Genomic DNA, 22,198 nt, shown 5'->3' with positions numbered 1-22,198 from the left:
CTCCAAAAATACCTGTCCCATGCGAGCTGAGGGAACTCTTTGGGGAAAGAGCACTCACTTTCTACTAATAGGGCGACAGCGACAACGGGAGCGGGAAGGAAAGCCACATGAAGCCACACGACATTCTCCAATACACCGTATGCCACCATTCGTGGGCGCTTCCTGAGCACAGCTCCTTCCTTCTGTCTAAATACGTTTCTCCATCTTCCTTCCACCTAGAAAAGCCCTATCTAACCAATGCCTCCTCTTCCTTCCCCAGTCCCACAGGCAGAATTAGATGTCCCAGCCACGGGCAGTGCTGTCTTTGTTCCCCAGGGAAGCACGGTTGCACCCTTGTTGGGAACCCAGGCTAAGCTGATGCTATTGGAACAAAAGGTTGCATCAGCCCTCCCCGCCAAAAGCATGCCCCGGGCGTGGTGGCGGGCCACCAATGGAGGACCTGATCACGGGCAAGACATGCCTCAGGGCCACCAATGGAGGACCTGATCACGGGCAAGACATGCCTCAGGGCCACCAATGGAGGACCTGATCACGCACAGAACATGCATGGCTGCACCAATGGGGTAGCTGATCATGAGCTAAACACTCGTCTCCCAGCCTATCAGAACTACTTCCCCTTTCCCCTCTCTACCCTCTCCCCTCCCTATATAAGGAACCCATTTTGAAATAAACTTTGCAGCTTGATCAGAACTTTTGTCTTGCTGCCATTCTTCGCGCCTCTTGTCCCATCCCTTTCTCATCCACGACAGGCTTGCTCGGGTTCCTGTTTGTTGCTCTGCGGGACAGAGCAAGTGGCGCCCAGACGTGGGGCTCGATGCCGGCCTCCGTGGACCGCCGTCCCCTGTAACCGGTTCCCTGCACGGCCGTCCCGATTAACCGATTCCCCGCACGGAGCACCGCGGACCACCCGACCGCGAGCCGACTCCTGGAGTTCGTTCCTCATTTCGACGGCGGCATTACTCAGGTAAGACCCAATCATGGGACAAGCATCTTCACACAGTGAAAATGATCTCTTTATAAGTCAGTTAAAGGAATCTCTCAAGGTGCGTAGAATTCGGGTTCGCAAGAAAGACCTTGTCTCCTTTTTTAGTTTCATTTTTAAAACATGTCCATGGTTCCCCCAGGAAGGGTCTATTGACTCCCGTGTTTGGGGACGTGTTGGTGATTGTCTGAACGACTATTACCGTGTTTTTGGTCCTGAGACTATTCCGATCACCACTTTTAATTATTATAATTTAATAAGGGACGTCCTTACTAATCAGGGCGACTCCCCTGACATTCAACGCCTCTGCAAGGAGGGTCACAAAATTCTTATTAGCCACTCCCGACCTCCATCTAGACAAGCCCCTGTAACAATTACCACCTCTGAAAAGGCCTCCTCTCGCCCTCCCTCTAGGGCCCCTTCTACCTGCCCCTCGGTTGCAATTGACATTGGTTCAGATGATACAGGGCAGTCTTCACTGTACCCCAACCTTGCAACCCTTACGGACCCCCCCATTCAAAGTCCTCATTCTCGGGCGCATACTCCGCCCCAACATTTGCCCTTGCTTGCTAATTCTAAAACCTTCCATAACTCGGGTAGTCAGGATGATCAACTAAATCCCGCCGATCAAGCAGATCTGGAAGAGGCAGCTGCCCAATATAACAACCCTGATTGGCCCCAATTAACTAACACCCCGGCATTGCCACCTTTCCGGCCACCGCCCTATGTTCCTACAGCAGTGCCCCCAGTGGCAGTTGCGGCTCCTGTTTTGCATGCCCCTACTTCAGGCGTTCCTGGTTCCCCCACGGCCCCAAACTTGCCCGGTGTAGCCCTAGCCAAACCCTCCGGTCCCATTGATGAGACTGTTTCTCTTCTTGATGGGGTTAAAACCTTAGTCACAAAACTGTCCGATTTGGCCCTTCTACCTCCCGCGGGAGTTATGGCTTTTCCCGTTACCAGAAGTCAGGGACAGGTTAGCTCCAATACCACGGGCCGAGCGTCTCCTCACCCTGACACACACACCATCCCTGAGGAGGAGGAAGCAGACTCCGGAGAATCTGACTCAGAGGATGAGGAGGAGGAAAGCTCAGAGCCCACTGAGCCTACCTACACCCATTCCTATAAGCGGCTAAATCTAAAGACCATAGAAAAAATTAAAACTGCTGTTGCTAACTATGGTCCTACTGCCCCCTTTACCGTGGCCCTTGTAGAGAGTCTTAGTGAAAGATGGCTTACCCCTAGTGATTGGTTTTTCTTGTCTCGTGCTGCGCTGAGCGGAGGGGACAATATCCTTTGGAAGTCTGAGTATGAGGATATTTCCAAACAGTTTGCAGAGCGCAACGCGCGTAAGGCCTCCTCCAAAGGATGGACCCTTAAAAAATTCCTGGGCGCCAGCCCTTATCAGAGCAATGACAAACAGGCCCAATTCCCCCCAGGGCTTTTAACCCAGATTCAGTCCGCAGGCCTAAAAGCCTGGAAGCGACTCCCTCAAAAGGGAGCGGCTACTACTTCCCTTGCAAAGATTAGACAAGGCCCCGATGAGTCATACAGTGATTTTGTAAGCCGCCTCCAGGAGACGGCAGATCGCCTTTTTGGCTCCGGGGAAAGTGAGAGCTCCTTTGTAAAACACCTAGCCTATGAAAACGCTAACCCCGCTTGCCAAAGTGCAATTCGGCCTTTTAGGCAGAAGGAGCTTTGCGACTATGTTCGCCTCTGCTCTGGTATTGGCTCTGCCCATGCTGTTGGCCTAGCCATAGGAGCTGCCCTCCAAAATCTTGCCCCCGCGCAACTGCCTGGAGCCCAGGCCCGCCTTTGCTATAATTGTCACCAACCCGGCCATCTTTCAAGAAACTGCCCCCAAAAAATACAACCACCTACTCAACTCCCAACTCAACCTAATGCCCCACAGGCTAGCCTTATAAAAAATTTAGGTCCCACAACAAAATGTCCTCGCTGCAAAAAAGGATTTCACTGGGCTTCAGAATGCCGTTCTCGATTAGACATTAATGGACAACCCATTATTAGGCAGGGAAACTTGAACAGGGGCCAGCCCCAGGGCCCCACTACCGGGATGAACTCCGGGGCTTCACAGTTCACCCCCCAATACCGCCAGCCAACCCCTGCCCTCCCAGTAATCAACCACGCCGCTACGTCACAGACCTCTGGCGAGCAACAGCGGGCAGTGCAGGACTGGACCTCTGTACCACCACCGACACAATACTAACCACCCAAAATAGCCCTCTGATACTTCCAGTTGGAATATATGGACCCTTACCACCCCAGACATTCGGCCTCATATTAGGCAGAGCCAGCTCTACCCTCCAAGGGATCCAAGTTCTGCCCGGCATATTAGACAATGATTTTGATGGAGAAATCCATATCATTCTCTCTACAACTAAAGATTTAGTCACCATCCCAAAGGGCACCAGACTAGCTCAAATAGTCATTCTCCCCCTCCAACAAATTAACTCCAATTTCCATAAGCCCTACCGCGGGGCTAGTGCCCCTGGGTCTTCTGATGTCTACTGGGTTCAACAAATTTCTCAACAGCGGCCTACCCTGAAACTTAAATTAAATGGTAAGCTCTTTTCTGGCATTCTCGATACAGGGGCCGATGCCACCGTTATATCTTACACTCACTGGCCGAGGAACTGGCCGTTAACAACCGTTGCTACTCACCTGCGCGGTATTGGCCAGGCCACCAACCCCCAACAAAGTGCTCAAATGCTTAAGTGGGAGGACTCTGAAGGCAATAATGGTCACATTACCCCTTATGTCCTCCCCAATCTGCCAGTCAATCTCTGGGGAAGGGACATCCTCTCTCAAATGAAACTCGTTATGTGCAGTCCTAACAATACTGTTATGACCCAAATGCTAAGCCAGGGGTATCTCCCCGGCCAAGGGTTGGGAAAAAATAATCAAGGAATCACCCAGCCCATTACTATTACCCCCAAAAAAGACAAAACAGGCCTAGGATTCCACCAAAATTTACCGTAGCGGCCATTGACATTCCTGTACCCCACGCTGACAAAATTTCCTGGAAAATTACAGACCCTGTGTGGGTTGATCAGTGGCCACTTACATATGAGAAAACCCTCGCTGCCATTGCGTTAGTACAGGAACAGCTCGCAGCAGGACATATTGAGCCCACAAATTCTCCATGGAACACTCCTATATTTATCATTAAGAAAAAATCAGGTAGCTGGCATCTTTTACAAAATCTGAGAGCCGTTAATAAGGTAATGGTCCCCATGGGAGCCCTTCAGCCTGGTCTTCCTTCTCCTGTAGCCATTCCCCTAAACTATCACAAAATTGTTATTGACCTTAAGGATTGTTTCTTTACCATCCCCTTACACCCTGAAGACAGACCTTACTTTGCCTTTAGCGTCCCTCAAATCAACTTCCAAAGTCCTATGCCTCGTTATCAGTGGAAGGTTCTGCCACAGGGCATGGCCAACAGTCCCACACTGTGCCAAAAATTTGTTGCTGCCGCCATTGCCCCAGTAAGATCCCAGTGGCCAGAGGCCTATATCCTCCATTATATGGATGACATCCTTCTTGCTTGTGATAGCGCCGAGGCAGCCAAGGCCTGCTATGCTCACATTATATCCTGTCTTACCTCATATGGACTAAAAATTGCTCCAGACAAGGTACAAGTGTCTGAGCCATTTTCTTATTTAGGATTTGAGTTACACCATCAGCAAGTATTTACTCCCCGAGTCTGCTTAAAAACTGATCACTTAAAAACCCTTAACGATTTCCAAAAATTACTCGGGGACATTCAGTGGCTTCGACCCTATTTAAAATTGCCCACCAGTGCCCTTGTTCCCCTTAACAATATTCTAAAAGGCGATCCAAATCCTTTATCGGTTCGAGCACTGACCCCAGAGGCAAAGCAATCTCTAGCCCTCATCAACAAGGCCATCCAAAATCAAAGTGTTCAACAAATTTCGTATAACCTTCCCCTAGTACTCCTCTTGCTCCCAACTCCCCATACACCCACCGCGGTGTTTTGGCAACCAAACGGTACAGACCCTACTAAATACGGAAGCCCCCTCCTTTGGCTCCATCTACCTGCCTCCCCATCAAAAGTCTTACTCACCTACCCCTCGCTCCTCGCCATGTTAATTATTAAGGGTCGGTACACTGGCCGCCAACTGTTTGGCAGGGACCCCCACTCGATAATCATTCCATACACCCAGGATCAATTAACCTGGCTCCTGCAAACCTCTGACGAATGGGCCATTGCATTATCCTCCTTCACAGGAGACATAGACAATCATTACCCCAGTGACCCTGTTATCCAATTTGCCAAGCTTCACCAGTTCATATTTCCCAAGATCACAAAATCTGCCCCAATTCCTCAAGCCACGCTAGTTTTCACTGATGGATCCTCAAACGGAATTGCTGCATATATTATTGATAATCAACCCATCTCAATAAAATCCCCCTACCTGTCAGCTCAACTTGTTGAACTCTATGCTATTCTCCAGGTGTTCACAGTTCTAGCTCACCAACCGTTTAACTTGTACACTGACAGTGCGTATATTGCTCAATCAGTCCCTCTTTTGGAGACAGTCCCCTTTATCAAATCCTCAACCAATGCTACCCCCTTATTTTCTAAACTGCAACAGCTAATTTTAAACAGACAACACCCTTTCTTTATCGGACATCTTCGGGCCCACCTAAATCTTCCAGGACCCCTGGCTGAAGGCAATGCCTTAGCTGATGCTGCCACACAGATTTTCCCCATTATAAGTGACCCAATACATGAGGCTACTCAAGCTCACACCCTACATCACCTCAATGCACACACCCTACGATTACTCTATAAAATTACTAGAGAACAAGCCAGAGATATTGTAAAAGCTTGCAAACAATGTGTCGTAGCCACCCCTGTACCCCATCTTGGCGTGAACCCCCGTGGTTTAGTCCCCAATGCCATTTGGCAAATGGATGTCACTCATTTTACTCCTTTTGGAAAACAGAGGTTTGTTCATGTTACTGTTGACACATTTAGTGGTTTTATCTTAGCCACTCCCCAAACAGGTGAAGCATCAAAAAATGTTATCTCTCATGTTATCCACTGTCTTGCTACCATAGGAAAACCGCACACCATTAAAACAGACAATGGCCCAGGATATACTGGAAAAAACTTCCAAGACTTTTGCCAAAAACTCCAAATCAAACATGTTACTGGTATACCGTACAACCCCCAGGGTCAAGGAGTAGTTGAACGAGCTCATCAAACATTAAAAAATGCCCTAAGTCGCTTAGCCCGCTCCCCCCTTGGGTTTTCTATGCAACAACCCAGAAACCTTCTTAGTCATGCCCTATTTCAACTAAATTTTCTACAGCTTGACAGTCAAGGTCGCTCGGCAGCTGACCGTCTATGGCATCCCCAAACTTCTCAGCAGCATGCTACGGTTATGTGGCGTGACCCTCTCACCAGTGTTTGGAAGGGCCCTGACCCTGTTCTCATATGGGGGCGAGGCTCAGCCTGCATATACGATCAAAAGGAGGATGGCCCCCGCTGGCTCCCTGAGCGACTAATTAGACACATCAATAATCAGACAGCCCCCTTGTGTGACAGGCCAAGTAACCCAAATACAGCCCCAGGGCCAAAAGGCTCGCCCTGAGGAGCTCTTTTTCTCTTCTTCCAGAAAGAATGCTCTGCATCCTCATCCTCCTACTGCACCCACGCCTCTGCCCAGTCACAAAGGGAGGACTTGGAAAGCCATCCGGAGACATTTACACTGCCCTCTTTGGAGCGCCATGTGACTGTAAAGGGGGGACTCAGACCAATAATTACGCCACCCCAACTTACACTCAGGTAACAGATTGTGGGGACAAAAATGCCTATCTTACCTATGACACCAATTGGAATGGAGTATCTTCACCTAAGTGGCTTTGTGTGCGCAAGCCTCCTAGTATACCGGTCATTAATGGCCGCCCAGGCCCGTGCCCAAGCGAGTGCACAAACAACATTAAATCCCAGATGCACTCCTCCTGCTATTCTAGTTTCTCACAGTGTACTCAAGGCAATAATACTTATTTTACTGCCATTCTACAAAGAACAATGAGCACCTCAGAAACCAATCCTGTCACCAGCGGCCTACAACCTCATGGGGTCCTCCAGGCCGGATGCGATGGCACGATTGGAAAATCGGTTTTTTGGAATCAGCAAGCCCCTATTCACGTCTCCGACGGTGGCGGACCCCAAGATGCTGTGAGAGAGCTTTATGTACAAAAACAAATAGAGCTTGTTATTCAAAGCCAATTCCCTAAGTTATCCTACCACCCCCTAGCTCGCTCAAAACCAAGAGGACCTGACATTGATGCGCAAATGCTTGACATTCTGTCAGCCACCCACCAGGCCCTCAATATCTCCAACCCCAGCCTAGCCCAAAATTGCTGGTTATGCTTAAATCAAGGTACCTCCATGCCCCTAGCCTTCCCTGTCAATATATCTAGTTTTAATGCCTCACAAAATAATTGCACCCCCAGCTTACCCTTTAGAGTCCAGCCCATGCCTTCCCAAGTATACCCTTGCTTCTTTAAAGGTGCACAAAACAACAGCTTTGATATTCCGGTTGGCATTGCCAACTTTGTAAACTGCTCCAGTAGTTCCAACCACAGTGAGGCCCTTTGCCCTGGCCCAGGCCAAGCTTTTGTTTGCGGCAACAACCTCGCCTTTACTGCTCTGCCTGCAAACTGGACAGGGTCATGTGTGTTAGCCGCCCTCTTGCCAGATATAGACATTATTTCTGGTGATGACCCTGTCCCTATCCCTACCTTTGACTATATTGCAGGGCGGCAGAAACGAGCCGTTACACTGATTCCCCTGCTAGTAGGATTGGGTGTCTCTACAGCAGTCGCTACCGGTACAGCAGGACTCGGGGTGGCTGTTCAATCTTACACAAAACTTTCCCATCAACTTATTAACGACATCCAAGCCTTGTCTAGCACCATTAATGACTTACAGGACCAACTAGATTCCCTAGCCGAAGTAGTCCTACAAAACAGAAGAGGCTTAGACCTACTCACTGCAGAACAGGGAGGTATCTGTTTGGCTCTACAGGAACGTTGCTGCTTTTATGCCAACAAGTCAGGAATTGTCCGAGATAAAATAAAAAATCTACAAGAAGACCTCGAACAAAGACGCAAGGCACTTGCAGACAATCCCTTCCTCACCGGCCTCAATGGACTTCTCCCTTACCTCCTCCCCTTCCTTGGACCCTTATTCGCTATCATCCTGTTCTTCTCTTTTGCCCCTTGGATCCTAAGACGAGTAACAGCGTTAATCAGGGATCAGCTCAATTCCCTACTGGGAAAGCCCATACAAATCCACTATCACCAACTAGCAACGCGTGATCTAGAATATGGCAGACTGTAGCCGGTTCCCCTCCTACGGGAGCAGCATACCGCTCGACACTATGCTTTACGAAGGTAATGGACACCGCTAGGTGCAAGGCAAGGCACTGCAAGGAGAGGCCTTACTAAGGCTACTGTCGAGTCTCCTGAGAGGTAAGCTGGCTTGCATAGAGGTTGGTACTCGAAAAATCCTCTCCTCCCAAAAAGGTACCTGTAAGCCTGAAAATTAAGGCTCAGGAGGAGCACAGCCTCTACCTCCCCTAGCTGGTTAAGGTCCGCCTCCTCTTTTTTAAAGAAAAAGGGAGGAGATGTTGGGAACCCAGGCTAAGCTGATGCTATTGGAACAAAAGGTTGCATCAGCCCTCCCCGCCAAAAGCATGCCCCGGGCGTGGTGGCGGGCCACCAATGGAGGACCTGATCACGGGCAAGACATGCCTCAGGGCCACCAATGGAGGACCTGATCACGGGCAAGACATGCCTCAGGGCCACCAATGGAGGACCTGATCACGCACAGAACATGCATGGCTGCACCAATGGGGTAGCTGATCATGAGCTAAACACTCGTCTCCCAGCCTATCAGAACTACTTCCCCTTTCCCCTCTCTACCCTCTCCCCTCCCTATATAAGGAACCCATTTTGAAATAAACTTTGCAGCTTGATCAGAACTTTTGTCTTGCTGCCATTCTTCGCGCCTCTTGTCCCATCCCTTTCTCATCCACGACAGGCTTGCTCGGGTTCCTGTTTGTTGCTCTGCGGGACAGAGCACACCCTTAGGTCTCCCACCAGGCTGCCAGCTCCCTGTAGCCACGGACCAGGTTATCTGTCTCCCTTGACTAGGAAGTAAGCTCCAGAACAGGGGGCTTCATTTCTCTTTTTCACTGCTGAATCCATAATAACAAAAAGAGTGATCATTAAATACCTCCAGAAAAGAAAGGCCTGAATGGTCTTACAGAGAGCGGTGCTGGGGTGAGGCAGAAACAAGAGCAATATTCAGTGGGTAGAGGGGAAATGGGAGGTGAGAAGGTGGAGGCCGGGAGTATGGGCCCTCAGCGGACTTGGGTTGATGGAAGGGGTGGGACAAGAGCTGAAAGAAAAGGACACAGCTTTTACCCACCTGCCTGTCCCTCTGCAGAGTCCCAGGGAAGCTAGGCTGCGCTCTCCAGGCCCCTCAGGGCTGGCTGGTTGCCTTCTCTGCCCCCAGACCCCTGGCCCTGCCCGACTGGTATCCTGGTTGGAGTCCTGGTTTCCCCCTCTGTTGCAACCCCACTGCCCCGCCGGTGCCTGGCACATCCCTGGCGCTTAGCAGGAACTTACTGCACATTTGCTGAACTAAACTGAGACAGGAGGGAGAAGAGGGATTACTGGGTGAGATGATGAGCATAACAAGTGGAACCCGAGCTCCATCAGAGAAACGTGTCAGAATGGCACTCTTTCTCTATTTCTGTTTGTTTGTTTGTTTATTTATTTATTTATTTTTGAGACGGAGTCTTACTCTGTCGCCAGGCTGAAGTGCATTGGCATGATCTTGGCTCTCTGCAACTTCTACCTCCCAGGTTCAAGTGATTCTCCTGCCTCAGCCTCTGGAGTAGCTGGGACTACAGGTACCTGCCACCACGCCTGGCTAATTTTTGTATTTTTAGTAGAGACAGGGTTTCGCCATGTTGGCCGGGATGCCCTCGATCTCTTGACCTTGTGATCCGCCCGCCTTGGCCTCCCACAGTGCTGGGATTACAGGCGTGTGACACCACACCTGGCCCCCTCTCTCAAAGGACCTGTGTGTCCCCACTCCGTCAGGCAGCACTGACCCTTTTGTCCCCAGTGAAGAAACACAGTGAGGACATCAGAGCTCTCCCTACTCAGCATGGTCTCTGGACCAGCAGCACTGGCATCTGAACCAGAATCTGCATTTCAGCAAGATCGCAGGGGACTCAGATGCACAAGCCACCACCCCTCGTTCTCGTTGACAGTGATCGTTGCCTGTCCCTCCATGCCAGCACCTGTTATCCATTATCTCACATCCACCCCATTAGCTACTATTATCATCATCATTTTGCAGACGAGGAAGCTGAGCCAAAAGGAGGCACCCAGAGAAAAATACAATTAATTTCTCCCAAGTGAATTATAGGCACAGCAAGCACTCCGTGAATGTCAGGTACAGGCAGGCACCGTTCTAAGTGCACTTTCATGAGTCAATTCAACTACTTATCATAACAACTTCATGAGGTGGACACCATTATTATTCCCATTTTATAGATGAGTCAGCTGAGACGCTGAGAGGTGAAGTGACAAGCAGGATGTGAACCCAGGCGAAGTGCCTGGGCAGGATCTCGCCCAGCAGGATCTCAATATGCTATGGTGCAATTACTAAAGGTCTCCCAGCTGGTCCGACAGGCCCCCAGACTACTGAGAAACCTCATGCATAGCGTAATGGTCCACTTCCGGGGTGGCAAGGCGTTTTGCTCTGTGGGAAAAAGTGCTTGGGAAATGCTTTTGGTTTTGCTTTTAGTGTGGTTTTTTAATGATGGGAAAACAAATCAGCAGAAAGGCTCCAATAGGAGCCCAACACCTTCCCCTCCACGGGAGCAGGCCCAGCGGGGCAAGCTGAAGTATTTGATTCTGCACCTTTCTCTTCTCACTGGCCCACATTTCATCAGAAAGCAACACGGCTCCTGGGGATAGGAGCTCCAGGGCCCACGCTCAGGCTGCCTCTGCAGCCCTGTCTCCCGGGGTGCTCCCACAGCGACAGCGTGCAACAGCACCCTCCTCTTCCAGCCAGAGCTCCCTGCATTACCCCAGCCTGGCTGATGAAAGGTGGGAGAGAAGCCCGGTGCTTGGCACAGGGAAGCAGGAATCTTCTTCCTCCCTCAGCTAAATGGGAGGCACCTGCTGCGAAGTCTGAGGCGGGCCCCTTCTTCACTCTGAACCTCTGACCTTGGCCTCTAGCATCCCAATGGACCCCTTGCAGCCTCACTTGCCTGCCTCCCTCCCTGCACCCTTCCCTCCTCCTGTCACATCCCAGGGCCTCTCCCCTCGACTTACCCTCCCTGACCTCCCCCACCCTTCAGACAACAGGCAGCCACGTACTAGACGCCCGCCGAGGTGAGGGCCACTAGGGAGCGGGCAGGGGTCACGTTCTCCACCATGGCCCCCAGGGACCGGCCGGCTGCTCTCTGGATGAACTCGCTGGTGTTCCCCATCTTCTGCAGCAAGCAGCGGGCGATCTCCTTGGCCTCCTGGTCCATATTCTTCTTCAAGGCCTGGAAGAGGTCTCCCAAGGTGCTGATGGCCAGGCGAGACACCTTGGAGCGCAGATTGGTGACCTTGGAGAGAGGAGAGCGGCCCTCCAGGGTGCTGGACCCTGCCAAGGGCTCTGGGATGCACTGAGAATGGGCCCTGCTCCACCCTCTTCCTCCTCCCCAACCCTTCCCCTGACCTAAGCCTTGCCATGCTGGAAACGAAAACCCTGCAGCTGCTCTGAGCAAAACTGTCCCATTTTGTTATCATCTGTTGTTAATCTATATTATCATGGCCATCGGAAATGTGTACACCATCTTCAAAGCACTGATTTGATCTTCACTGCTACCGTGAGAGTTGGTGCCATGAGAAGCACTGTAGTGCTGACTTAACTCTAATTAACCTGGGAGAAAGTAACTGTATTTTTTCTGCATGCCTCACTTTACAAAGAAAGCAGAGACCCCAGGCCACATGCAGGAAGGCGGGTGCTCCCGACACCACCCAGGCCTCTGCGTGTCAACAAAACAGCATCCTGAGTATTCATCCCCACCCACCCCCACTGGGGCAGTCCACTCCCAAGAGTGGGACACAGCCTCCACATGAGACCAAATACAGCCTCCCGCCTCTCTGGACCCAGCCTAGACCAAGCCCCAGAGCCATGAGCAAAAGGCCTTGGGAAGCACCACAACGGCCCTGGAGCTGGGGATCTGGCCCAGAGCACTCCAGCCCTCCTTAGGCATTAGGTACAGAGGACCATGCAGGCCGACACATGGGCATGTGGGATCCTCATTGTTTCCGTTCCCAAAGATTACAAATAAGGAAACCCTAGGCCTCAGTTTTCCAATCTGAGAAATGGGTGGCTACCTCCTACCTCGGTGGCTGAAGGCTGAGAAATAAGCAGGGATGCCCATGTTCCTGGAGCCACAGCCCCTCTACAGCTGCTAGGGGACGGCATGGAGCAGCCGCAGCAGGGCCAGATGCACAGCACACAGGCTGGGGGGGGGCCTCACCTCCCCAGTCACCGCCAAGCACACGTCGTGCAGCCTCCCGGTGAGGACCTCCGAGTGACAGGCTGCCAGGCGCTGGATGCTCACCAGGCCCTTCTCCTTCATCTGCCTGAGAAGCAAGGCCAGGCCCTGTTGCAGGCGGGTGGGGAGGGAGGAGCCCCACCCCTCTGCAGACAAGGGGCCCCACATCATGCACCATCATGGCCCACCCTCACAGTGCACAGTAGGGTGCCATTCTACGGCCTCAGACCAGGGTTTCCTGGGGTAACACCGTGGCCTGAAATCCTAACCCCTCAGTAAAAGCCAGTTTTATGTGGCCTCTGGCCGGCCCTCAGCTCTGACAGTGCTGCACGGAAGCCCACCCCAGGACCTGCCTGCGCCCTTGACACAAAGCCAACACCTTCAGTAGAAGGCACTTGAACAGAGAGGACTGAAGGCAAGGAGGACGTCTCACAAATGTTCCAGAGGCCAAGGCATTGCTTTGCTCATGACCATGGTCCTGCATCCCCACAGTGGGAAGAAGCACTCGGAGCAGATTCAATTTCAATCAGAGAAAGAAAGGGCTGCAGCCTTTCTCGGGCCCCATGGTGTGGAATCAAATGCATCCTTGCCATGCCTGGCTTTGGCACGTCACGGAGCCATGCACAGGTGCATGGAGGGTCTCAGGGCGCACACATAAAGCCAGGAGCACCACACACTCAGGCACACACGTATGTACACACACACGCAGTCCTCCCTCCATGGTGCTGGAACCTCAGAGTGGGAGAGGAGGAAAGTTGAGGTGCAGAAGCTAGTGCGACAGCCCCGCTTCTGGCCAGACCATAGCACGTGGGGCAGGCGTCTCCTCACCAGTCACTGCTGTTGAGGCACTGAAGTGCGTCCATCAGCCCCAGCTCCGGGTTTGAGAAAGGCCTCAGCTCCTTAAAGCCTCTAAGATCCATCTCCTCCTCCTCTTCCCATTCAGGAGACCCCAATGTGAGCACCGCAGGTAATGAGTTAGCTGCATTCACAAGAAAGAAACAGCAGGCTTCACGCAGCAGGACAGGTAAGAGCCCTGAGTGGCCGTTCCTGCCACCACTCACACGGGAGGCCGTGCCACCGCCCCGAGCCCACCTAACAGGGAGGGTGTACAGGGGGAGGTGGCTGGTGAGGCTGAGAAGCCAGCGCCTGGGCTTCCCTGCCTGGGAGCCATAAAGACCTCCTAGCTCTACCTTTGGTTGACTTTTTCCCTTCCTGACCTTGCCAATGAGATTCTTATAAACAGACTTGTCATAAGCCAAGTGATGTCATGGGACAAAGCCCCCCCAGTCGGGGAGACACCTCCAACCCTGCCTCCTCTGTGGTGAGGTGGGGGCCCCTGAGCCATCAATGAATGACCTCCCCACTCACTTTGGTGGCGGTCTGACATGCCCAACCAGAGGCCTGTGTGAGCAGTGCCTCCTCCTTCCCTGATGCTATCCAGCCTTTTGCGGGGTTGCCCACGAGCAGGGAAGTGGTCCAAAAGCAGATGGCTGGAGGAAGGCAATGTAGCTAACTGGCACCCACACGGTCCAGACGCAACCATGCACACAGGGACCCACAACAAGCAGGCTGTCGTGTTTTCTAGGCTCTCCTTCCCTGGGGACAGATGCTAGAATCATAAACTTCTAGGACAGGCAGGCATCTTACAGGGCCTCTGTCTAACCAAACGCCTTGATCACACAGTTGAGGACCAGAGAGGGTCGGGGACCCTCCACAGCCCCTCAGCTCCTCTGTCAGCACGGCCAGGACAACATGGTCCCCGTCACAGTCCAGAGCGCTCACTACCACATCTCCCTTCCTGTGAGTTTTCTGCCAAGCTTCACCTCCACCCGGACGATTTTCACCACAGTACATCCCGAGGTCCCGGGCAAGTCTGAGTGGAGAGGAAGCCCTTTATGGAAAGCGGAGACACAGCCAGGCGTGGTGGCTCACGCCTGTAATCCCAGAACTTTGGGAGTCCGAGGCAGGTGGATCACCCGAGGTCAGGAGTTCAGGACCAGTCTGCCCAACATGATGAAATACCGTCTCTACTAAAAATACAAAAATTAGCTGGGCATGGTGGCGCATGCCTGTAATCCCAGCTACATGGGAGGCTGAGGCAGGAGAATCGCTTGGAATCAGGAAGCGGAGGTTGCAGCGAGCCGAAATCGTGCCACTGCACTTCAGCCTGGGCAACAGAGTGAGACTCTGTCTCAAAAAAAAAAAAGGGGGAGACACAAAGCCCTCACTTCTCAGCACTGCCCTCGGCATGTGGAACGGTCTCTTCATCAGTTCTTTCAGTCACTCTCTGAGAGTCAGGAGGTAACATCCAACCTCCCCATCCTTCCCTGGGCAGCACGGACGAGAATGACACGCTGTCTGTGACCCTCTCTAAAAAAGGCTCGGTCTTCTGGAGGAAGCAATCCATCCTCCTGCCCCCCTGCCCCCTTCCCTACCTTTACTGCACCCTGCAGGGGCATTAGCATCCACTGGATGTGAAAACAAACCCACGAAAGGCACTGGCAGGGGGATTCCAGCCTCCAGTGTCTTGAGGGCTTGTGTTGCCTCCCCGTTTGCCCTACCTCTGACAGCTTTCCGGTTCTGTTCATATTTGTACCTTCTGGTTCAGTCATTTCTACTTTTCACACAGAAAACAAAAGAAATTGAACAGATCCTGAACTGAGCTCACCTAAACCAATCCAGTCTCCCAAGAAAGGCCAGCCCTTCACAAGAATTATTAGGAGAATCAGGAGGACCAGCAGGTTGACAGTCCTGAAATACTATCATTTCCAGCCAGACTAAAAATCCAAACTATAAAGTAAGTTAAGGGATTCTTCGTCCACTGTGAGGAGAGAGGAAGATGAGGAGGATTCAGATGCAGCTTCCAGGGAGGTAGTAAGAGGAGAATGTTGGCTTTTTTTCTTTTTTCTAACTCCAACAACCTAACCTACTTGAAGATCTTGTTTCTACCCATCCACTCACCCACCAAACATAAAACAGTTCAAATAAAAAGGGACAACAGAGTGGGTCAAGCGTCACTAACCAAAGTGTCAGTCTAGTGATCTTTAGATGGTGGCACTATGGGGCACCACGAACTTGAGTGACCTTGGGTGGCCTTTGCATCACTGGGTCTAATCCCAGCACTTTGGGAGGCCAAGGTAGGCAAACCACTTGAGGTTGGGAGTTCGAGACCAGCCTGGCCAACATGGTGAAGCCCTGTCTCTACTAAAAATGCAAAAATCAGTCAGGCCATGGTGGCATGCACCTGTAGTCCCAGCTACTCAGGAGGCTGAGGCAGGATCACTTGAACCCAGGAGGCAGAGGTTGCAATGAGCAGAGATCATACCATTGCACTCCAGCCTGGACAACAGAGTGAGACTCTGTCTTAAAAAAAATAAAATTTTTTAAAAAGTGGGTTGGGTTAGACAGACCAGTAGTTCTCAGTATCAATCATATCATTCAATTACCACTTTCATGATTTCTGCCATACCTCTCAATAGCCTGTCCTTCTATTTACATTGTATTTTTCTTCATATCACACCAGTTTCAAATCCTAAAGAATTTAATTGTAAAGGGAACTTTCACTACCATAAACTAACATTGTTTGTCATAGAATAAGATAAATATTTACAATGGAAGTAAAACAATGTTTAAAACCCTAGCTAAAAAATTACAGCAGCCTCTGATATCTTTGAGCCTAAAAGAGGATCTCCCTGTTTAAAAGGAGAGGTGCTGCCGTGATGATAAGTTTCCTGAGGCCTCCCAGAAGCAGAAATCACTACGGTTTTTGTACAGCCTGTGGAACCATGAACCAATTAAACCTCTTTTCTTTATAAAAGATTAAAAATATGAAAAGAGGTGCTAAAGACTAGCACCAAATTCAGACTTTCTGCTTGAGGATAGAAAGAGAATTGAAAAGGGAGGTGAGCTGGTGTTGTTTATAGCACAGAACTGTGCTCTAATCTATGATCATTTACCATCACATCCCGCACTTAAAGAAACTCCCAACCAAGCTGTTTTTAAGTTTTTTTTCAGTAGCAAAATCTTTGCAAATGAAATGTCACATGAATGCCCAGTATATAAAAGAGTGAGGCAAAATGGAAGCTCCTCTGGTAGAATGGGGACAGAGTGTCCCCTTGTCCTGGGCACAATTCCCGAGGTGCCCTGGTAGAAGCTCTGGACCCTGTGATTCCCATCTGCAGCCAGCGCTGCGCAGCCCTGACATTTTACGAAGCAACAGGAAAGAAACCGAGTTCCTCCCCAACCCTCCCGTCCTCTTCCTGGTGTTCTCAGCTACCTCCCTACATGCTGTTGCCTCGCGTCTTTGCCCTGGTGCACTGGTCACTCCTCCAGGACATGTCACACAGGCTGAGCACGTCACAGCTCCAGGTATGAGATCCTGGGTCCCCCAGCCCAGCCCATAGACAATTATGAGTCCCTGGCACTGTTTCTCCTCTGGTAAGGTGACCACCACCGCAGGCTGCCTCCTGGTCTAACATGGACAAGGGGCAGAAGCAAAGCCACTGAGGTCACCTTTGCCATGCCTCAGGGCATCCCAAGGCAGCATGGGCAGAGGGATGCATGCGCCTGCTGGTCAGGCCTGCCCACCTGAGGCATGGCGGGTGAAGCGGGGCTCCTGCTTGCTGACGGGGATGCTGGGCAGGGAGGCCCGGCTGGCCCGCTTCCTCAGGATGATGCCGACGTCGTTTCTGCATGGGCTGCTCAGCCTAGTGGGCACAGACAGGGTCCTGCTGCTCCGAAGGGGAAGGAGGCCTGTGGGCACAGAGGAAGTCCGAGAAATCAGCAGGCCTGTTTCCCTCAGCCTCAATGTCCTACTTTGAAAATGGGCCCGTGTCTGGGCATGCTGGCCCATACCAGTACCCCCAACATGTTGGGAGGCCAAGGTAGGAGGAAGGCTTCAGGCCAGGAGTTCAAGATCAGCCTGGGCAACATAGGGAGACCCCCATCCCTACAGAAAATTTAAAAGAAATTAGCCAGGCACAGTAGCACACATCTATAGTTCCCACTACTTGGGAGGCTGAGGCAGGAGGATCCCTTGAGCCCAAGAGTTTGAGGCTGAGGTGAGTGCGTCACTGCCCTTTAGTCTGGGCCACAGAGCGAGGCCCCATATCTACATAAATAAATAAGTAATGAATAAAAAATTTAAAAAAGAAGGCTGGGCAAGGCGGCTCACGCCTGTAATCCCAGCACTTTGGAAGGCCAAAGCAGGCAGATCACGAGGTCAAGCGATTGAGACCATCCTGGCCAACATGGTGAAACCCTGTCTCTACTAAAAAAATACAAATACTAGCTGGGCATGGTGGCATGCGCCTGTAGTCCCATCTACCTGGGAGGCTGAAGCAGGAGAATTGCTTGAACCCAGGAGGTGGAGGTTGCAGTGAGCCAAGATCGCATCACTGCACTCCAGCCTGGTACCTGGTGACAGAGCAAGACTCTGTCCCAAAAAAAAACAAAAACAAAAAATTAAAAATTAAAAAAGAAAATGGGCCCCTCAGCAGGCTATGAGAGAGTGGCCTCAGCTCCCCAAGCCTGAGCAAAACCTGCACCAGGCACCCAGTACCTTCCTTCACGAAGGCTCTCCGGGAGCCCACGCCCTGAGGAGTGAGCTCCCGCTCCATCCTGGGCACCTCCGGCCTCCGGAGCAGCTCCATCTCCTTCATCTGCTTCAGCCGCATCTTCTCCCGGGCAGACTTGGAGATGGTGACTTGGACCTGGCACAAGGTCAAGGCAAACTCTATTAACCTCCATTCATTCAATCATCAACATGCAATCATCGAACACGTGTCTCCTGTGTGCCAACTGCTGTCCTGGAAGTGAACAAAACAGACGACTCCTTGTACCCCAAGAGCTTTGTGGCGTGGGGGAGACACAATAAACAGCCTGATTGCTGATATCAGGCAGTATGTGCTGAAGGAAAAGTAAGGAGACAGAGATGACAGTGGCTTTTAGCCTTGAAGGCCCTGAGGGACTCCCCGAGGAGGTGAAGCTTAAGTGGAGACAGAAATGAAGGGAGGAGGTCTGCCCCACAGATTTCTAAGAGAGAAGAATTGGAAACAGAGGGAGTGAATGCAGAAGCTCTGAGGCCGGGGTGTGCTTGGCTGGTTGGGGACAGTGTAGAAGACACTGACTGAGCTCTCTTGAGTCAGAGAAGTGACAGGACACAAGATGGGGCAGGGGGCAGGATCCATAGCACGAGGGCCATGAAAGGGATTGGGCTTCTCCTCTGAAGGACACAGGAAGCCGTTTAAGGTTTTGAGCAGAGGAGTGAGCAGAGGAATGACATGATCTGACTTCCGCTGGCAGCGGCTGTCCCTACGTGTTGTTTTTTATAAACTTTTATTTTGAAATTGTTTAAGACGCAAGAACAACTCGTAAGTTGTCAAAATAGAACCAAGACTTCCTGTGTTCCCTTCACCCTTCCCCAATGATAACATCATCCACAGAATGGTCTAACGTCTGTTTCTCTAAGGCTCATGCAGGCTGCTGCAGGGGAAGGGTCTGGAGCTGGCTCACACTGGGGGCAGGAAGAGTGGTCAGGAGGCAGCTAAACATCCAAGCAAGAGGTGGCAGGGCCTGGACGGCCACGGGGGTGGTGGGATGGGCTGATTCTGGACACGCTTCAAAGGTGCAGCTCACTCTTCGCTGATACGTGAGGTGCAGGGCAAGAGAGGAGCCAAAGCCGCCCAAGACGGTTGGCCTGAGCCACTGGAAGGCTGGAGTTGAGTGGGTCTCTGGGGAGAGAGGAGGTTTTGTGAGGAGAGTGTTCAAGGGTTCAGTTTTAGACACAGTCAGCTGGAAGTATAATTAGGCATTTAAGCAGACATATTGAGTAGCAGCTAAATATGTGAGTCTGGAGGTCAGGAGAAGGTCTAGGCTGCAAGGGAGGTGTGGAGTCCTCAGCACAGAGATTACAGGACTGAACGCCTGGACGGAACACGGACCTAGAGGGTCAGAATAAATAGCCAAGAGGTCAGAGGGCTGAGCGCTGGGGGAGTGCCGGCATCCAGAGTTGGGGAGATGAGGAGGAGGCAGCAAAGAAGGGCTGGGAAGGAGCTGCCTTTCACACAGGCAGGACCCAGAAAGAGCCACCCCTCACCTCCATCCCTGGCTGGAGAATTCAGGGATGAGACATAAGTCGTGTCCAAAGCTGTGATGGGGTCAAGGTAGAAGGGGACTAACTGTGGCTGCGGTGGGAAGGTCACTGGTGACCCCAATGCGGGCAGTTTCAGTTTGGGGGTGTGCACTGATGCCTGTCGGGAGTGGACTCAGGAGAGAAGAGACGCAGCAATCATTTTGTTCTGGTTTTGTTTTGCTTTCTTAAAACGAAAGTGGTCACAGAGAGCTAGCATGCTGATAGCAATGCTCCTGCTTCAAGGGGAATATTGTTGATGCCAGAGAGGGAACAAGTGTTGGAGCTGAAGGATTGGACGGATTGGGCGGAACAGCAGGAGCTGCTGGTGACCGAGGGGATGCTTGGAATGGGGACCACGGTGGGGGCCACACTTTAAAATGCCAAGGCCTGTGATGTGACCACGGGTGGGAGGTGGCACACAGACGTGGGGTGGAGGACAAGCTTGTTTTGCTAAACGGAATCATTGTTTTGTTTCATGTTCTGTGGCCCTCTCTAGCGTGGGAGGGCCGTGGTGACGACTTCACACAGTCACCCTGGAATCCCAGTCTCTAACAGACACTGTGCCCCCGGGAGGCCCTCAGGATATGCTTATGGACCTGGAAGGTTCTGTTTCAAAGAATGAGCACAGGCTCCTCACCACAGTGACTCCAGGCTTCACCAAATTCATTCCGACCAGGGAAGAGACACACCTCCCAAGGTCACCTAGAAGTCTGGGGTATTCGCCAGCCTGGGGAGCGCAGCCCTTGGCTGACCAGCCCTCAATCAGCTGCCTCTCAGTTGCTATCTTGGGTGTCAGTTCAAACCACGTGGCCTTCTGCTCTCTCCCCGACATCTGGCTTCCTCCTGAGCCCTGTGCAACCTCCTCATCCTTCCTGCCTGCCTGCCTCCTGCCCCTCAGTGACCCTCTGTCCCTGCACTAGTTCCCCACCCCTCTTCTGACCCCCAGCCTTTCTCTTCCTTTCTTCAGCCCTCACCCCAACCCCCGTCTGCGGGTTCTGGCCTTTAGTCCTTGGGTGGCTGCCTCGGGCTCTCCCGGCTCTGCTCTGCGGCTGGTCCCACTCTTGAATACTTCAGGCAGTTGCTTGCCTTCAGGCAGCCTGTGGTCCCCTCCAGCCCCCCTTCCTCCTCCTCCTGCTCCCCACGTACCTTGCTGCTGATCTCCTTCTGGTCCTCTTCTTTCAGTGGAGGCTGGGCTTCTTTGGCATGGCCGAAGGAGAAGCCTGTCAGCCTGGGAGCAGACTGAGAAAAAGGCAGGGCCAGCTTCTCAGCAGCGGCAGGCCTGTTTCTGCTGGGTGAGGCCAAAGGTTTTGGCTCTGAGGGGTTGAGAAAAAGGGTGGAGCTAAAGACACCCAGGCCCCTCCTGAGTTTGCAGACCCTGTGGCTGGCTCAACTCTGCTGCTAAGCCCCGCACCCTCAATTCTTCCTCGATGGAGCAAGACTCAGGTTAGTTACACTGTACAGGGCAGCACCTGCAGGCACAGAGCGGGCTGCCCGTGGACCAGCGTCCCTCTTCATTCATTCATTGATTCATTGATTCATTCACTGCACACTTTATTCCAAGATAAGTGCAGAGGTGGGGAGGCTGGGCAGGAAAGAGGGCCAGCTGTGTTATCCAAGAGATGTAAGACATTTCCTTAGAATGTTAAGTGTAACTGTCCCAGGAGGTATGTACTGCAGGAAAAGAAAAAACAAAATGGGCCCACTGACCCTTTCATATGACCACGGGCTTGCCTGAAATCATGGCGCAGCATGAAAGGGCAGAGTTGCCAGGGCCAGAGAACTAACACTAGTCCAGTCCCATTTCACAGTCAGGAAAGCTGAGAGCAGGTGTGATGGTTAATAGTAGATGTCATCTGAACTGGATACCTACAGAGCTGGTAAAGTATTGTTTCTGGGTGTGTCTGTGAAGGTGTTGCCAGAAGAGACTGACATTTGAGTCCGTGCACTGGGAGGGGAGGAACCACCCTCAATGTGGGTGGGTATCGTCCAGTCGGCTGCCGGCTGAACAGAGCAGGTGGAAGAAGGTGGGATCGCCTTGCTGCCGGTGTGCTGGCTGCCTGCTTTCTCCCCTGCTGGATGCTTCTTCCTACTTCTCCTGCCCTTGAACATCAGGCTCCAGGTTCTTGGGCCTTTGGACTCTGGGACTTGCACCAGTGGCTTGCCAGGGGCTCTTGAACCTTTGGTCACAGATTGAAGGCTATACTGTTGGCTTCCCTGGTTTGAAGCTTTCGAGCTTGGACTGAGCCACTAGCAGCCTCTCTCTTCCCCAGCCTGCAGATGGCCTATCATGGGACTTCACCTTGTAATCGTGTGAGCCAATTCTCCCTAATAAACTCCCTATATAGAGATGTACAGCCTACCAGTTCTGTCCCCCTGGAGAATCTAATATAGCCAGGAACCTTTGAATGCTCATGGGATGGATAAAACACCCATTCACTTCTACTTGGT

The 22,198-nt window shown here is 51.9% G+C and overlaps 2 protein-coding genes across 5 annotated transcripts in view; one reads left to right on the top strand and one right to left on the bottom strand.

The window, feature by feature from the left end:
• TOGARAM2 (TOG array regulator of axonemal microtubules 2) overlaps positions 1 to 22,198 on the bottom strand; it is a 74,325-nt gene that overhangs the window by 26,309 nt on the left and 25,818 nt on the right. For all 4 annotated transcript variants that reach the window (XM_039463915.2, XM_039463923.2, XM_074395647.1 and 1 more), the window contains 6 exons: positions 20,897 to 21,063; positions 18,179 to 18,329; positions 17,206 to 17,370; positions 13,447 to 13,597; positions 12,601 to 12,706; positions 11,441 to 11,676 (listed from right to left, as the gene is read on the bottom strand). In XM_039463915.2, coding sequence (XP_039319849.1) covers positions 11,441 to 11,676; positions 12,601 to 12,706; positions 13,447 to 13,597; positions 17,206 to 17,370; positions 18,179 to 18,329; positions 20,897 to 21,063 — 976 coding nt within the window. The remainder of the gene's footprint in view (positions 1 to 11,440; positions 11,677 to 12,600; positions 12,707 to 13,446; positions 13,598 to 17,205; positions 17,371 to 18,178; positions 18,330 to 20,896; positions 21,064 to 22,198) is intronic.
• LOC141583826 (syncytin-1-like) lies at positions 883 to 9,021 on the top strand. The gene is made up of 2 exons (XM_074395646.1): positions 883 to 964; positions 6,646 to 9,021. Exon 2 carries the CDS (start codon positions 6,651 to 6,653, stop codon positions 8,376 to 8,378), a length of 1,728 nt encoding a protein of 575 aa, XP_074251747.1. The 5' UTR covers positions 883 to 964; positions 6,646 to 6,650; the 3' UTR covers positions 8,379 to 9,021.

The sequence above is a fragment of the Saimiri boliviensis genome, chromosome 1, assembly GCF_048565385.1.
Source record: "Saimiri boliviensis isolate mSaiBol1 chromosome 1, mSaiBol1.pri, whole genome shotgun sequence".
Lineage (NCBI taxonomy): Eukaryota > Metazoa > Chordata > Mammalia > Primates > Cebidae > Saimiri > Saimiri boliviensis.
This window is presented reverse-complemented; position numbering and strand designations above follow the sequence as displayed.

Coding starts and splice junctions, on each gene's coding strand:
- LOC141583826 (XM_074395646.1), top strand. CDS start 6,651: ATGCTCTGCATCCTCATCCTCCTACTGCACCCACGCCTCTGCCCAGTC.